Genomic DNA, 18,012 nt, shown 5'->3' with positions numbered 1-18,012 from the left:
GGGAAGCCCAAATGGGATAATTTGTTGTTGTTCTTTAGTCGTTCAGTCATGGCTGACTCTTTGCTACCCCATGGAGAGCAAGCAGCATGCCAGGCTTCCCTGTCCTTCACCATCTCCCAGAGCTTGCTCAGATTCATGTCCTTTGAGTCTGTGATGCCATCCAACCATGTTATCCTCCGTTGTCCCCTTCTCCTCCTGTTGGCAGTCTTTCCCAGCATCAGAGTCTTTTCCAGTGAGTCGGCTCTTTGCATCAGCTGGCCACAGAATTGAAGCTTCAGCATCAGTCCTGCCAGTGAATATTCAGGACTGATTTCCCTTAGGATTGACTGGTTTGTTCTTGCATTCCAGGGGACTGTCCAGAGTCTTCTCCAACACCACAGTTCAAAAGCATCAATTCTTCGGCGCTCAGCTTTCTTTATGGTCCAATTCTCATATCCGTGCATGACCACTGGAAAACAATAACTCTGACTGTATGGACCTTTGTTGGCAAAGTAATGTCTCTGCTTTTTAATACACTGTCTAGGTTTGTCACAGTTTTTCTTCCAAGGAGCAAACGCCTTTTAATTTCATGGCTGCAGTTACCATCCGCAGTAATTTTGGAGCTCACAAAAATAAAGTCTGTCACTGTTTCCATTATTTCCCTATCTATTTGCTGTGAAGTGATGGGACTGGATGCCTTGATCTTCGTCTTTTTAATGTTGAATTTTAAGCCAGCTTTTGCACTCTCGTCTTTCACCTTCATCAAGAGGCTCTTTAGTTCCTCTTCACTTTCTTCCATAAGGGTGATGCCATCTGCGTATCTGAGTTTATTGATATTTCTCCTGGCAATCTTGATTCCAGCTTGTGCTTCATCCAGCGAGACATTTCGCATAATGTACTCTTCATGTAAGTTAAATAATCAGGGTGACATTATATAGCCTTGATGTACTCCTTTCCCAATTTGGAACCAATCTATTATTCCATGTCCAGTTCTAACTGTTGCTTCTTGTCCTGCAGATAGGTTTCTCAGAAGGCAGGTAAGGTAGTCTGGAATTCCCACCTCTTTGAGAATTTTGCAGTTTGTTGTGATCCACACAGTCAAAGGCTTTAGCGTAGTCATTGAAGCAGAAGTAAATGTTTTTCTTGAATTCTCTTGCTTTTTCTATGATCCAGCGAATGTTGGCAATTTGATCTCTGATTTCTCTGCCTTTTCTAAATCCAACTTGTACATCTGGAAGTTTCTCAGTTCACATTTTGTTGAAGCCTAGCTTGAAGGATTTTGAGCATTACCTTTCTAGCATGTAAAATGAGTGCAGTTACGAATGCAGTCAGTGGTTTGAAAATTCTTTGGCAATGCCATTCTTTGGGATTGGAATGAAAAATGACCTTTTGCAATCATGTGGTCATTGCTAAGTTTTCAAATTTGCTGGGATATTGAGTGCAGCACTTTAGCAGCAGCATCTTTTAGGATTTGAAATAGTTCAACTGGAATTCCATCACCTCCACTAGCTTTGTTCATAGTGATGCTTCCTAAGGGTCAAACTTCACACTCCAGGATGTCTGGCTCTAGGTGAGTGATCACATCATCAGGGTTATCTGGGTCATGAGGATCTTTTTTGTATAGTTCTGTATATTCTTGCCACCTCTTAATATCTTCTGCTTTTATTAGGTCCATACCATTTCTGTCCTTTATTGTGCCCATCTTTGCAGGAAATGTTCCCTTGGTATCTCTGATTTTCCTAAAGAGATCTCTAGTCTTCCCCATTCTATTGTTTTCCTCTACTTCTTTGCATTGTTCACTTAGGAAGGCTTTCTTATCTCTCTTTGCTATTCTTTGAAACCCTGCATTCAGAGTTCCAAATGGGATAGTAGTAACGAATGAAATTGTGAGAATCAAGTTATTATATAAAGAGCTTTGAGCAATACTTGGTATATTAGCCAGTTATTATTTCTGTAGTTATTATAACTGCATACAGAGTGTTTATACAGATGAAAAACAGTAGATAAAGAAAACAACACACTATTCATTAAAAAAAAAAAAATGTAAAGGAAGTACAGTTGACTAAAATAGCCAGAGAGGGTTGATCTTGGCAATAATCTCTAAAATTCAAATTAAATTGAGGAGATTTGGATGGTGACCTGAAAGACTGCTGTCAGGTAGAATAATTTTCGATTCATTTATATCCAGACTTCTTATACTTGTGAAAGTAAATCTGTGAATATTATTCTTTCTAAAGAATGATAAAAGGGTAACAATAATAGATTATATTAAAATTTAACTAAATTCATTATACTATTTAAAGGACCTGGAAATATCTGAAGAATATTGATAGATTTTTGAAGGTAGACATCAATGGGTGGCAGTCTAATACAATCTGTCACTACTTCCACTTTTTCTCCATCTGTTTGTGATGAAGTGATGGGACTGGATGCCATTATCTTAGTTTTTTGAATGTTGAGTTTTAAGCCAACTTTTTCACTGTCCTCTTTCACCTTCATCAACAGGATCTTTAGTTCCTCTTTACTTTCTTCCAGTAGAGTGGTATCATCTGCATATCTGAGGTTGTTTATAATTCTCCTGGCAATCTTGCATTCAAAGGCTTTAGCATAGTCAATGAAGCAAAAGTAGATGTTTTTATGGAATTCCCTTGCTTTTTCTATGATCTGGCGTGTTGTCAGTTTGATGGGGTTCCTCTTCCTTTTCTAAATCCAGCTTGTACATCTGGAAGTTCTCAGTTCATATATGCTGAAGCCTAACTTAAAGGATTTTGAGTATAACCTTACTAGCATGCGAAATGAGCATAATTGTATGGTAGTTTGTACATACTTTGACACTGACCTTTGAGGTTGGAATGAAAACTGACCTTTTCAGTCCTGTGGCCAGTGCTGAGTTTTCCAAATTTGTTGACCTATCGAGTGCAGCACTTCAGCAGCAGCATCTTTTAGGATTTGAAATAGCTCAGCTTGAATTCCAGCACCTTCACTAGCCTTACTTGTAGTAATGCTTCCTAAGGCCCACTTGACTTCACATCCCAGGATGTTGGACTCTAGGCGAGTGACCAGACCATTGTGGTTATTACCTTCATTAAGACCTTTGTTGTATAGTTCTTCTGTGTATTCTTGTCACCTCTTTTTAATCTCTTTTACTTCTGTTAGATCCTTACCATTTCTGTCCTTTATCATGCCCATCCTTTCATGAAATGTTCTTTTATATCTCCAGTTTTCTTGAAGAGATCTTGTCTTTCACATTCTATTGTTTTCCTCTACTTCTTTGCACTGTTAACTTAAGAAGACCTTTTTATCTGTTTTGCTGTTCTCTGAAACTCTGTGTTCAGTTGGGTAAGTTTCCCTTTCTCTCTTGATTTTTGCTTCTATTCTTGGGCTCCAAAATCACTGCAGATGGTGACTGCAGCCATGAAATGAAAAGATGCTTTCTCCTTGGAAGAAAAGTTATGACCAACCTAGACAGCATATTAAAAAGCAGAGACATTACTTTGCCAACAAAGGCCCGTCTAGTCAAGGCTATGGTTTTTCCAGTAGTCATGTATGGATGTGAGAGTTGGGACTATAAACAAAGCTGAGCACCAAAGAATTGATGCTTTTGAATTGTGGTGTTGGAGAAGACTCTTGAGAGTCCCTTGGACAGCACGGAGATCCAACCAGTCCATCCTAAAGGAAATCAGTCTTGAATATTCATTGGAAGGACTGATGCTGAACCTGAAACTCCAATACTTCGGCCACCTGATGTGAAGAACTGACTCATTTGAAAAGACCCTGATGCTGGGAAGGATTGAGGGTGGGAGGAGAAGGGGATGACAGAGGATGAGATGGTTGGATGGCATCACCGACTCAATGGACATGAGTTTGAGTAAACTCCAGGCGTTGGTAATGGACGGGAGGCCTGGCACGCTGTAGTCCATGGTGTTGCAAAGAGTTGGATACTACTGAGCAACTGAACTGAACTTCCCTCAGCTATGTGTAAAGCCTCCTCAGACAGCCATTTTGCTTTCTTGGATTTCTTTTTCTTGGGGATGGTTTTGGTTACTGCCTCCTGTACAGTATTACAAACCTCTGTCCACAGTTCAGGCATTCTTGTCTCCCAGATCTAATCCTTTGAATCCACTTGTCACCTCCACTGTATGATCATAAAGTATTTGATTTATGTCCTACCTGAATGGCCTAGTGGTTTTCTGTAGTTTTTAAAATTTAAGCCTGAATTTTGCAATAGGGAACTGATGATCTGAGTCACAGTCAGGTCCAGATTTTGTTTTTGCTGACTGTGTACATTTGCTCCATCTTTGGCTGCAAAGAATATAATCAGTCTGATTTTGATACTGACCATTTGGTAATGTTCATGTGTAGTCGTCTCTTAGGTTGTTGGAAATGGGTGTTTGCTATGACCAGCACGTTCTCTTGACAAAACTCTTCGTTTGCCTTGCCCTGCTTCATTTTGGGCTCCAAGGCCAAACTTGGCTGGAGAAATGCATGAAAATACTTAGCACCTAGAAAATGCTAATCTAGGACCTTCTCCTTCCCCCCTCCCATTTTTTTAAATAATGATAGGACTTCAGAGATTTTTCTTTAAGGAAGATTTAGCTTGCCATTAGGATGGAAATAATTTTTCAATTTTGCTGATTATAAAATAGTTTCCTTCCCTAAATCACGCACACAGTTTACACTATGACTGTGCATGTTCTTCTTTTAGAGCATAATTCTACTCAACAAAAAAATGGGCAGAAGATATAAACAGTTACTAAGTAAAGAAATAGAAAGGACCAAAAGACATGAAGAGGAAAAATAGCCTATTATTGATATATTTTTAGGGTTAACTGAAGTTTTTCATTTTTAGGAAGTAAAAGCTTTGTTTAAAAATGAAAACTGCCCCAAGGTGATAAGCTGTGAGTTTGCGCACAATAGCAACTGGTATATCACTTTCCAGTCAGACACAGATGCACAACAGGTGAGAAGAAAGCTTTTCTTTTGATTTGAACTGCTGGTGGTAAAAGAGAGAGTGTGTATTTTAATTGAGAAAAATGTGTGCTTATAGTAATGTTTATCAAGACTTTGGAGAACTTTGTTCACCTTTTTGGTTTTGCTTTCTAATTGGCTTCCTTTTTGATGATCTTCCTAAAGCTTTGTTTCAACATAGGAACCATTTCCTATCAATAAAAAATTGGCACACAGTTTTCAAATTAACATGTACTCAGTAGTTATTATTTCTGTTACATAGTAGGTGGCAATATATATAACTTCTGATTCTTGGAATTTTGACATAATGATATAACTCTTAATTGTTACCATGTTTTATATAAAGATAAGTAAAATTACTTTGAAACAAAAATTTATATAATAACATTTTTAAGTCACTCACAAATTTGTCTTAATTCTTCATCTTAGAAGACTCTCTGAATCTATTTTAAAATTGATATGTTGTGATATTTTGGGTCTTTTCTGAATTTTGTGCGTTTTATCTGTAGTAATCCAAAGTAGTTATTATATAATAAATGTTAACTGTAGCTGAGGTCTTACATTTCTGCTTTTTCATTTCCTATCATCTGCATAATGGGGTCACCTTCAGAATTTTTTATAGTTTAGAGATAGTTGGTAATATTAAACCTCTCAATAGAATAATGATTGCTTTAATGAAGTATTTGAATGCTAATGAAAGTTCCTTTCTGCTTTGTAACAGGCTTTTAAATACTTAAGAGAAGAAGTTAAGACATTTCAGGGCAAGCCAATCATGGTAAGAAACATTTGTTAAGTAGTCCAGTTTCAGACAAGGAAGTTTTTGTTGTCTGTTAACAAAGATGAATGACATTTTATAAATCACATAATGAGTTTAAAGAAATTTCTGGCTCGTATGAAATGCTGTTTCAGAAAATTAGTTGATAGAACATCAAAATACTTTCTAAACAGCAACAACTTCTGAAAGTATAACTTCAGACAGCATGAAGTTTTAGTTAGATGCTGATTGACAACGTGTAAGATAATGGTAGATCTCAAAAGTCAGGAGCAGGAATGAGTTTTTAGCAACGAAGGTGGGAAACATTCCCCATTTCCAACCTCATTTCAGTTAATTGCATCTATGCTAATACTCAGCTGTTTGAGAACCTGGAAATTGTCATTGATGATACTTGGCTCACTGTTTACAAGTCTAATCTGTTCACTTCAAAATCCACTTCAAAACTTCTTTCAGTCATCATTGCCATTGTTTAGGCTTGAGAGATTAGAATAGCCTTTTAACTAGTGTGCCTTCAGCTTTCCCCTCCTTAAAACCCATCCTCCACATTATTACCAAACCTACCATCTAGGACAGAATCCTAATCATGCACTTACTTTGACAAGCTCCACATTCCCGGTGTAATATGTAATTATTGTTTGTAAATGTGGTGTGTTGTTCTTACTCTTATTGAGTTCTTAAGTGTATATCAGTGTGTATTCTAAGCATGGTGTGTGTATACTCATTTGATTTTTACAAGAACCTAGTAAGGTAGGTACAGTCTTTTTTACTGGTAAAGAAGGTGAGGCATGCGAGTCACCTACCCAGTTCCACATAACTAGTAAGTGAAAGAACCAGATTGAGAGAAGCTTGCATTTATTAAGAGGTTGTATCTCAGATACTGTTCTAAGAACATGACATATTTAAATCTCACTACTACTGTATTATTACTTTCCATGGTGGTGTTACTTTCCATATTACGCATGAAGGTTTCTGCCAGTTATCATTCTAGTTCCTCTACCTGTAATACTCTTCTTATTTCCTTTCCCTGCTTGAGGCTATTAGGATATTCCCCGAGGTCTTCTAACAACTTTAAAGTTTTATATGTCAGATTTAGATCTTTGATACATCCGGAATGAGCTTCATATATAGTGTAAGACAGGGGTCTAATTTCATTTTCCTCTCATTTATAGAAAGGCAGTTGTGTTAGCACTTATTAAGTGGTCTGTCCTTCCACAAGTTGTGTGTAATGTTGCTTCTATCCTTTATATCTCTAGTTGTTTTAATTACCATAGATTTCTAATATCCTTTTCTCCTTGTACAAAGTCTTCCTCCTTGTGCTTTTTTAGAATTATCTTGAGTATTTTCCATATGAATTTTAGAATGTTTGTCTAATAGTAACAAAGAACCAAACAAAAACCTTATTGGAATTAATGGGATTACATTTAATTATTTCATTAAATTGGGGATTTTTTCAGTTTTACCCTGAATTATTTATTATTGTGGTAACTTCATTATGATATATTTTCTCTATTCAAGTCTGTTGTATTTCTTATTTCCTTAATTTTTTACTGCTTTTTTTCCCTCTCCTTGGTAACTTAGTGATTTTTTCCAAAAATGTTTTCATTTGTAGCAGCCTTGCTGAACTCCTTAGATCTATTAGTTTGTTGGCCCTTTTGGATTACTTGCTTGATAGATCTGACCAGTAAATAATCACTATTTTGATTATTCCTTATACCTCCTGTATCTTATAGCTTATTGATTTTGCTGAGATCTCAGGTTTAGTGGTAAGTTTGTCCCTTCGTTCCTTCCTTTCTTTCATTATAAATAGTTTTCTTCTTTCTCTGTCATTTTGGTTTTCATCTGTGGTTCTTTTGATTATCCATCACATAGTCCATGGGGTTGCAAAGAGTCCGACATGACTGAGCAACTGAACAACAACAACAAAGCAGTATTCTTGCTAGGAGATTCACATTAATTTTTATATCATTCATTAAAACCAGATGACCTTGCACCCAGAAAGACACATGCAGGAACAAGAAATTGTATGTTCAGGCCTTGATGCTATTTTCAGCCATCCATCCTTTGATCTGGGCATGTCATTTACCCCTAAGGTCTTGGTTTATTTCTTTGAAGTGTGCGTGCTTTTCATTTCTGAAGTTCTCTGGTTCAAAAGCAGTGATCTTAGAGGACAAAGGGATTCAGTGAACAATGCTTGCCCTCCTGTGCTGTGGATAATTTCATTAAGAGGCAGTACTTCCTGTTTTAGTTGAGTTTTTATGACTGAGAATATTTTTATTTGGATTTCATATAAATTGTATATATTATAGAATATATATAGTATATATATTTACTTCTATATATTTTTTTGTTGTATATTTACTGTCTCAGAATTTTTAACTATGAAAGTAATACCTGTATGTGGTAAGAAGGTCAAGTGATTCGTAGTAAATTAATTAATTAAATCTCCCTCTCTCAGATTCCTCCAGTCATTTTCCCTATAGGTAATATGAGAGAGCAGTTTTTTCTGTATGCATTTAGAAATCTTTTTTGTATCTATCTTTATGGGAATAGAAATGTACAGTGTATACAATTCTGTTTTTTTCTCATAGTAGATCTTTCAGGATCTTTTCATTCTCCATTGTTTCTGTTATACATATTACAATATACAGTGTTGTTTGTGTGTATCATGATTTAATCATTTATCTCCATGGAAAAACATTAAGTTGTTGCTCTGTTTACAGAAAATTTGTAATGTATGCTTTAAAAACATTTTTTTTTATTATTGTGGTAAAATATGCATGCATGCAATTTGCCATTTTTCAGTGTACAGCTCAGTGGCATTTAGTACATTCACATCGCTATACAATCGTTACTGGTATTTTTCAGAACAAAAACTCTGAAACAAAGTTCCCAAACATCCCAGCCTCCCAAATAAAAATGCTATACCCATGAAACAATAATTTCCCATTCTTCCCAGCTGCTGGTAACTTCCCTTCTAGTCTCTATCTTTCTGAGTTTACCTGTTTTAGATGCCACATACAAATGGGATTATGTGGTATTTGTTCTTTTGTGTTTGGTTTATTTTTCTTAGGATAATGTTTTCAAGCTTCATCTATATGGAGCATATATCAGAACTTCATTACTTTTTTTTTTTTCATGTTTTAGAATCCATTTCTCTTTAAGATTTTTTTTCAAAAAATTTATTTTTGATTGAAGGATAATTGCTTTACAATACTGTGTTGGTTTCTGCTGTACAGCAACATGAATCAGCCATAGGTATAGAACTTTATTACTTTTTATTTGATGAATAATATTCCACTATGTGTATATACCACATTTCTTGTATCCATTATCTTTTGAAAGATGCTTGGGTTGCTTCCCTCTTTGGATTATTGTAAACAATGCTGTACAACTGTCTGAGTTCCCGTATGTACTGGGAATTACTGGGTAACATGACAATTATATGTTTAACATATTGAGGAGTGCATAACTGTTTTCCAAGGAAACTGTATTCTTTTACATTCCCACCAGCAATAGAGGAGGATTCAAATTTTTCTACATCCTTGCCAACACTTATTTTTGCTTTTTTGATAAAGCCAATGGGTAAAAGTGGAATCTAATTATGTTTTTGGGTTTCATTTTCCTAGTGACACAAGATATTGGGCACCTTTTCATGGACTTCTTTGACATTTTTATGTCATTTTTGATGAAATGTGTATTCAGGTCCTTTGACCATTTTTTATTTTTTAAAAGTATTTTTAAATTTATGACTATTGAGTTTTAATTGCGGCACGTGAGATCTTTGTTGCAATACACGGACTTCTCTCTCGTTGTGGCGTGAGGCCTCAGTCGTTGTGGTGTGTAGGTTTAGTTGCCTGGCAGCATGTAGGATCTTAGTTTTCCAGTCAGGGATGGAACCTGCATCTCCTGCATTGGGAGGCAGATTCTTAACCAATAGACCACCAGGGAGGTCCCTGACCATCCATGTTTTATATTGGGTTATTTGTTTTTTTGTTGGTTTGTACCAGATCTTTATATATTCTGACTATTAACCTCATGTCAGATATATGATCTGCAAGTATTTTTTCCCATTTTGTAGTTTACCTTTTGACGCTCTTGAAGTGTCCTTTGAGACACAAAAGTTTTTAATGAAGTTCAATTAATTTTTTTGTTATATGTGCTTTTGGTGCCATACATCAAAAATCATCACCAAATCCAAGATCTTGAAATGTTAACCCCATGTTTTCTAACAAAGGTTTTTATAATTTAGCCTTTTCTTTCTATTTATTTTTTAAAAATGTTATTTATTTTTATTTTTGACTGCACTGGGTCTTAGTTGCTGCATGCACGCTTTCACTGTCGTGAACGGGGGCTACTCTCTAGTTGCAATACTCGGTTTTCTCATTACAGAACACAGAATCTAGGGGGTGGGGGCTTTAGCAGTTGTGACACGCAAGCTGTAGAGCACAGGCTTAGTGGTTGTTGCACATGGGCTTAGTTGCCCTGCAGCATGTGGAATCTTCCCAGACGGAAGACTGAACCTGTGTCCCCAGAAACTGGCAGGTGGATTCTTAACCACTGGACCAACAGGGAGGTCTCTAGAACTTTTAAAATTGGAGTCAGTCTTCTTAAGCTTTGCCACCAAGTTTATATAATATTTAAATCCTTTTGTCTTCCACCATCTTCATCAGAAGTAGATTCCATCTCAAGAAATCACTTTCTTTCTTCATCCATAAGAAGCAACTCCTTATCTGTTCAAGTTTTATCATGAGATTAGAGCAATCCAGTTCCATCTTCAGCTCTATTTCTTTTAAAATTGGAGTCAGTCTTCTCAAGCTTTGCCACCAAGTGTATATAATATTTAAATCCTTTCGTCTTGCACCATCTTCATCAGAAGTAGATTCCATCTCAAGAAACCACTTTCTTTCTTCATCCATAAGAAGCAACTCCTTATCTGTTCAAGTTTTATCATGAGATTAGAGCAATCCAGTTCCATCTTCAGCTCTAATTCTAGTTCTCTTGCTATTTCTACCACATCCACATTTAACTTCTTCCAGTAAATTTGAGTCTTGAACTGCTCAGTTATCCATGAAAGTTGGAATTAACTTACTCTAAACTCCTGTTCATGTTGGTATTTTGCCTTCTTTCGATGAATAATCTTAATGGCATCTAGAATGGTGAATCCTTTCCAGAAGATTTTTAATTGATTTTGTCCGTCTCCGTCAAAGAAATCATTTTCTCTGTCAACTACTCTAAAACCTTATGAAATGTATGGTAAAACTTATGTAGTTAAGTCTTGAAAGCCAAAATTTCTCCTTGATCCATGGGCTACAGAATGGATGTTGTGTTAGCAGGCATGAAAACAACAAAAACTCCATCATATATCTTCCTTAGAGCTCTTGGGTGACCAGGTGCATTGTCAGTAAGTAGTAATATTTTGGAAGGAATCTTTTTTACTGAGCAGCAGATCTCAGCAGTAATTCTAAAATATTTAGTAAACCATGTTGTTAACAGTTGTGCTGTCTTCTAAGCTTTGTTGTTTCATTGATAGAACATAGGCATAGTTTGGTTCAGTCATTCAGTCGTGTCCAACTCTTTGTGACCTGATGGACTGCAGGATACCAGGCTACCCTGTCCATCACCAACTCCTGGAGCCTCCTCAAATATGTCCGTCACGTCGGTGATGCCATCCAACCATCTCATCCTCTGTCGTCCCCTTCTCCTCCCGCCTTCAATCTTACCCAGCATCAGGGTCTTTTCAAATGAATCAGTTCTTTGCATCAGGTAGCCATGGTATTGGAGTTTCAGCTTCAGCAGCAGTCCTTCCAATGAGTATTCAGGACTGATTTCCTTTAGGATGGACTGGTTGGATCTCCTTGCTGTCCAAGGAACTCTCAAGAGTCTTCTCCAACACCACATTTCAATAACATCAATTCTTCGGGGCTCAGCTTTCTTTATAGTCCCAGTTCTCACATCCATACATGACTACTGGAAAAACCATAGCTTTGACTAGATGGACTTTTGTTGGCAAAGGTGTATATGTTAATGTGTATATATGTGTAAATGTGTATACATTAATCCCAAGCTCTGCTTTTAAATGTGTCTCATTTTAAATATGCTGTCTAGGTTGGTCATAGCTTTTCTTCCAAGAAGCAGCAAGCATCTTTTAATTTCATGGCTGCAGTCACCATCTGCAGTGATTTTGGAGCCCCCTAAAAATAAAGTCTGTCACTGTTTCCATTGTTTGCCTGTCTGTTTGCCATGAAGTGATGGGACTGGATGCCATGATCTTAGTTTTCTGAATGTTGAGTTTTAAGCCAATGTTTTCACTTTCGTCAAGAGGCTCTTTAGTTCTTCTTCGCCATAGTGGGTTTAACATAATTCTGAAGGGTCAAAGGATTTTTGGAATGGTTAATGTGCATTGGCTTCAAGTTTAGTCATTGACTGCACTAGCCCCTACCAAGAAAGTCAGCCTCTCCTTCTAAGCTTTGAAATCTTGAAGCCAGGCATTGACTTATCTTCCTTAGCTATGAGAATCCTAAGGTATTTGAAAGTTTTCATTACTTATTTTAGCTAGATATTCTGGATAACTTGGTGTGGCCTCTACATCAGCCCTTGATCCTTCACCTTGCACTTCGATGTTATAGAGATGGCTTCTTTCATTAACCTCATGAACCAGTCTCTGCTGTCTTCAGACTTTTCTTTTGTAGCTTCCACATCTCTCTTAGATTTCACAGAATTGAAGAGAATTAGGGTCTTGCTCTGGATTTGGCTTTTGCTTGAGGGAATGTTGTGACTGGTTTGATCATCTATCCAGATCACAAACTTTTCCACATCAGCAATAAGGCTGTTTGGCTTTCTTATCATTTGTGTGTTCACTGGAGTAGTTCTCATCATTTCTTTCAAGAACTTTCTTTGCATGCACAACTTGACTTAATTGTTTGGCACAAGAAGCCTAGCTTTCGGCCTTTCTTGACTTTCAACATGCTTCCTCACTAAACTTGTTTCTAGGGACTTCCCTGAAGTTCCAGTGGCTAAGACTTCATGTTCCCAGTGCAGGGGCCCAGGTTCTATCCCTGATCAGGAAACTAGATTCCACATGCCACAACTAAGAGTTTGCATACCACAAGTAAGACCAGGAACAACCAAATAAATAATTTAAAAACCATTTCTAGTTTTTTATTTAAAGTAAGAGAGCTGTGACTCTTCCTTTCACTTGAATATTTAGAGGCTATTTTAGGATTAACTGACCCAGTTTCAATATTGTTGTATCTTAGGAAATAGGGTGATCCGGGGAGAGATTGAGAACAGGGAAACTGTCCATTGGTAGAATAGCCAGAACACACACATTTATTGATTAAGCTTGTCACCTTATATTAGCGTGGTTTGTGGTATCCCAAAACAGTTATAACAGTAACATCAAAGATCACAGATCACCATAACAAGTTTAACAATAATGACAAAAAATGAGAAATATTGATTACCAAAATGTCATGCAGAGACACTTACCACAATTAGAGAAGGCCTGCTTGCAGCAATAAAGACCCAGTGCAACCAAAAATAAATTTTTTTTAAAAATTGGACTTTTATTTTATACACTTGAAGCTAATATAATATTATGAATCAACTCTTAACAATGTGAGCAAATGCTGATGGAAAAATTGTACCAATTGACTTGCCCAATGCAGACCTGACGCAAACCCTTATTTTGTAAAAACAGTACAAAACAAAAACAAAACCATAATATTTGGGAAGCACAGTAAAACAAAGTGCAATAAAAGTATAGTATGTCTGTACTGCAACTTGATTACCTAGTTACTTGTTCTTAGACATCTTTGTTCCTTGCTTATGTCATTTTTAGTGGGCTGTCCTTTTAAATCTGTTTTCTATATTCAAAAATTTGGTGATGGGATTTGCAGGTGGTCCAGTGGTTAAGACTTTATGCTTCCACTGGAGGGCACAGGTCTGATCCCTGGTTGGGGAATTAAGATCCCACATGCCACACAGCATGACCAAAAAAGCCTCTAGGTAGGGAATGCCTTAACGGTTTAGTGGTTGGAACTTCATGCTTCCACTGCAGGGGGCATGGGTTCAATCCCTGATTAGGGAACTAATATCTCACAAGCTGCAGGCAGTGTCCATAATAATATAAGTTAAAATTTATTATTTGTGTGTATTTATTATTTGTATATATATATATATATATATACACACACACTCAAACTTTCTGTTTTTAAAATTAATCTGTTATTTTTGGTTGCACTGGATCTTTGTTGCTGCAAGTGGGCTTTCTTTAGCTGCAGTGAGCGGGGGCTACTCTTCATTGTGGTGCATGAGCTTCTGATTGCTGTGGCTTCTCTTATTGCGGAGCACAGGCTCTAGGCCCACAGGCTTCAGTAGTTGACAGCATGCAAACTCAGTAGTTGTGGCACACAGGCTTTTAATTGCTCCATGGCATGTGGAATCTTCCCAGACCAGGGATCCAACCTGTGTACTCTACTTTGGCAGGCAGATTCTTTACCACTGTACAACCAGGGAAGTTAGCTCTGTGTGTGTGTATATACACATAGTGTTAAAATACATATAAAATTTACCATCTTAGCTATTTTAATTTCATTTAATAGTTCAGTAATAGTAAACACATTGTCTTTGTTGTACGGCCATCACCACCATCCATTCTCATAACTCTTTTCTTCTTGTAAAACTGAAACTTTGTGCCTGTTTATAACTCCCCGTTTTCCCCTCCTCCAGCCCCTGACAACCACCTCAGCCTATATTATATTTGATTACTTACCTCATATAAATAAATCATATAGTATTTGTCTCCTTGTGATTGGCTTATTTCACTTAATACTGTGTCTTCAAGGTTCATCCATGTAGCATATTAAAAATTTTCCTCCTTTGTAAGGTTGATACATATTCCAATGTATTTATATAACAGAATTTGCTTATCCATTCATCTGTTGATGGACACTTGGGTTTGCTTCCATATTTTAGCTCGTGTGAATAATGCTGTTATGAATCATGGGTGTACAAATACCTCTTCAAGACTCTGCTTTGAGTTCTTTTGTATATATACCCAAAAGTGGAATTGCTGGACCATATGGTAATTCTACTTTCAACTTTTTGAGGGCCCTCCATACTGTTTTCCACAGTAGCTGTACCCTTTTATACTCCTACCAGCAGTGCACAGGGTTCCAGTTTCTCCATATCCTCTCCAACACTTCACTGTTTTCTGTTTCTTGTTAGTAGCCATCTTAGTGGATGTGACGTGGTATTGCTTTGTGGTTTCAGTTTGTGTTCCTTAGGAATTAGTGGTGTTGAGCGTCTTTTCGTGTGCTTATTGTCCATTTGTATATCTTTAAAGACGTGTATTCAAGTTCTTAGCCTGCTTTTTAGTTGGCTAGTTATATTCTTAAGCATAGTTTTAACACAGTCTTTGTCCTATCTGTTTCGTGCAAATTGGTAGCTAGATCTAGAGGCTTAGTCAGAATTGGACTTGATTTTGGAGCAGCAGAGAGAACAAAAACATAGTATATGTCATTGTGTGTCTCTTGTGTACTAGCTATTGCTGATCATTGACTGGATACATTAATTCATTAAGGGTTGCTATCTGTTGCTATTTCTGTTGATATTTTTTCCATTTGTTAAGTCAAAATACTTTCCCTTATATTCATTACCCTTGCTGCTGCTGCTAAGTCACTTCAGTCGTGTCCGACTCTGTGTGACCCCATAGACGGAAGCCCATCAGGCTCCCCTGTCCCTGGGATTCTCCTTACCCTTAGGTATAGGTTTTGTATGTGAGGTATGATAAATGCCTGGTTCTAGCTTTTATTACCAGTTTTCAAAATAATGTGTTGGTTCCCTTGTTGTTGTTTAGTCACTAAGTCCTGTCAGACTCTTTTGCAACACCATGGACTGTAGCCTGCCAGGCTCCTCTGTCCATGGGATTTCCCAGGCAAGAATACTAGAGTGGGTTGCCATTTCCTTCTCCAGGGAATCTTCCCAACCCAGGAATTGAACCCGAGTCTCCTGCATGGCAGGCGGATTCTTTATACTGCCAGGGAAGCCCCTTCAAAATGACCTTCAAAAACAACCATTCAGATATTTTTGGTTTTTGAATGTTTAAACATATTTGGTGTGTTTATTGTCCTTACTGATGAAGTGTGGCTTCTTTGAGTCCTTTTGTTAGGGTAGTTTTCAATGTTCCTTGCTTTCTAATGGGGCAGGATGTTCCAGGCTCTTATACATTTTCTGTCAAAAGGCTCTGGAGTCACCAGGTTACTTTTATTTATTTCCCTTTTTAAGGGTTGTACTGTTTTGAACGCCCATCATCAGTGTATCATAATATGTGTTTTGCCACAGCTTTTTCAGTAGAGTATGTTGTTAGATTTTTAGACTATTGCCAATTTTATAAGTGAGAAATATTAATTCCATTCTAATTGCATTTCTCTGTGAGCAAGGCCTAGCATCTTTTCACGTAAGAGCCTTACCTTTTTTCCCCTTGTTTTGATAAGTTGCAGTTAGTTTTAATATTTTGACTTTTATGATTTGACTTTATTAATTGTATTTTCTGTGTAAAAGTTTTAAAAAGTAAAATGTGTTTAAAATGTAAATTAAATATATTTGTGAAAGTATACACTTAATCCTTTGTGATTATATATTCTTTGTGTTCTTGCTTTTAGGCAAGGATAAAAGCCATCAATACATTTTTTGCTAAGAATGGTTATCGATTAATGGATTCTAGTATGTATAGTCAGCCCATTCAAACTCAAGCACAGTATGCCTCGCCGGTCTTTATGCAGCCTGTATATAATCCTCACCAACAGTACTCTGTCTATAGTATTGTGCCTCAGTCTTGGTCTCCAAATCCCGCACCTTACTTTGAAACACCGCTGGTAAGTGAGATCCTTAGAGAATATATGGTTTTTCACTGAAGCTGAAATTTGAAGAAATCAGAGTTAGAGTTCTTGTTTTGTTTTGTGTTGATGGTGGTTACTTTCTAGGCTTTAAATGGTGATAAGTATATTTAATACCCCAAATCAATTTAAACATTAAAATTTTCTTTTAGGCTCCCTTTCCCAATGGTAGTTTTGTGAATGGCTTTAATTCACCAGGATCTTATAAAACAAATGCTGCCGCTGCCGCTGCTGCTGCTGCCGCTGCTGCTGCTGTAAATATGGGTCGACCGTTCCAAAAAAATCGGTAAGGTAAAATATGACAGCTGGAATTTATTGTACACAATTCCCGGTAGTTCTTACAGTCACTATGTTAATAGCAATGCTTATTTTCTAACACAATAAAAAGGGTCCCCCCCCCAAAAGGTATGTTAACAGTTAATAAACACACTTTTACCTCAGAGTTGATAATGCATATAAAAAGGATTGGGACTGAGATTATACACCAGTATATATTGACCTTTTTTTTAATAATAAAGAGAACTGAAAAAATTTTGTGGTAACAATATAATATCTGGTTCCTAGGTACCATTTAATGTGTTAAATAACATTTTGGAGAATGAGTTTTTTGATGGTAGAAATGTTAACTGATTTGAGTAATAAATACTAATACTGGAAGAGTGAGTTTTTTTATTATTTTTAAGGATTGACTTGATTTCCATGAACTGTGCTGTGCTGAGTCACTCAGTCATGTCTGACTCCTTTCGACCCCAAGGACTGTAGCCTGTCAGGCTTCTCTGTCCATGGGGATTCTCCAGGCAAGAATACTGGAGTGGGTTGCCATGCCCTCCTCCAAGGAATCTTCCTGACCCAGGGATCCAACCCAGGTCTTCTACACTGTGGGTGGATTCTTTACTGTCTGAGCCACCGTGGAAGCCTATTCCTTACTGAGTCATGTCTAAAGTTCTGTTTTAAGGCCTTGACTTGTTATATCACTGTTAATTTTCATAACCTTAGATACAGTAATGTGTCTATGTAAAAGAAGAAATTTGAGAAATAAAAATGTTATGTATCATGTCTAAAAGCATGTAGCCAGTAGCTTGCAGAGCCAAGATTTGAGTCCAGGCAGTTTGATTCCAAAGCCTACACTTAAACCATAGTATTCTGAATAAATTATTAAGAACTGTAGAACCTCAGTTGAAATTATCAACTGATAATCTCAGTAATTTCGTATATAATATGACTTTTGCCAGAGTGTAAGTAACCAAAGGAGAAGGGGCTCAGATTTATTTAGTTGTTTAGATTTATTTAGTAGTTCACATCTATTATTTCTCCACCTTATTTTGTGAGCCTCCTATGTTGTTTTTTGTTTTTAATTATTTCTGTTCAGTAATTTTTTTTTCTGGCCAGAAT

General features: G+C 36.9%; 1 protein-coding gene across 5 annotated transcripts in view; it reads left to right on the top strand.

Moving 5' to 3' along the window:
• LARP4 (La ribonucleoprotein 4) overlaps nt 1–18,012 on the top strand; it is a 72,001-nt gene that overhangs the window by 39,537 nt on the left and 14,452 nt on the right. For all 5 annotated transcript variants that reach the window (XM_055394300.2, XM_055394301.2, XM_055394299.2 and 2 more), the window contains 4 exons: nt 4,829–4,939; nt 5,669–5,722; nt 16,387–16,599; nt 16,773–16,906. In XM_055394300.2, coding sequence (XP_055250275.2) covers nt 4,829–4,939; nt 5,669–5,722; nt 16,387–16,599; nt 16,773–16,906 — 512 coding nt within the window. The remainder of the gene's footprint in view (nt 1–4,828; nt 4,940–5,668; nt 5,723–16,386; nt 16,600–16,772; nt 16,907–18,012) is intronic.

Source organism: Moschus berezovskii, chromosome 6 (assembly GCF_049115385.1).
Source record: "Moschus berezovskii isolate FMDL1 chromosome 6, NW_MosBer_1.0, whole genome shotgun sequence".
NCBI classification, from domain to species: Eukaryota; Metazoa; Chordata; class Mammalia; order Artiodactyla; family Moschidae; genus Moschus; species Moschus berezovskii.
This window is presented reverse-complemented; position numbering and strand designations above follow the sequence as displayed.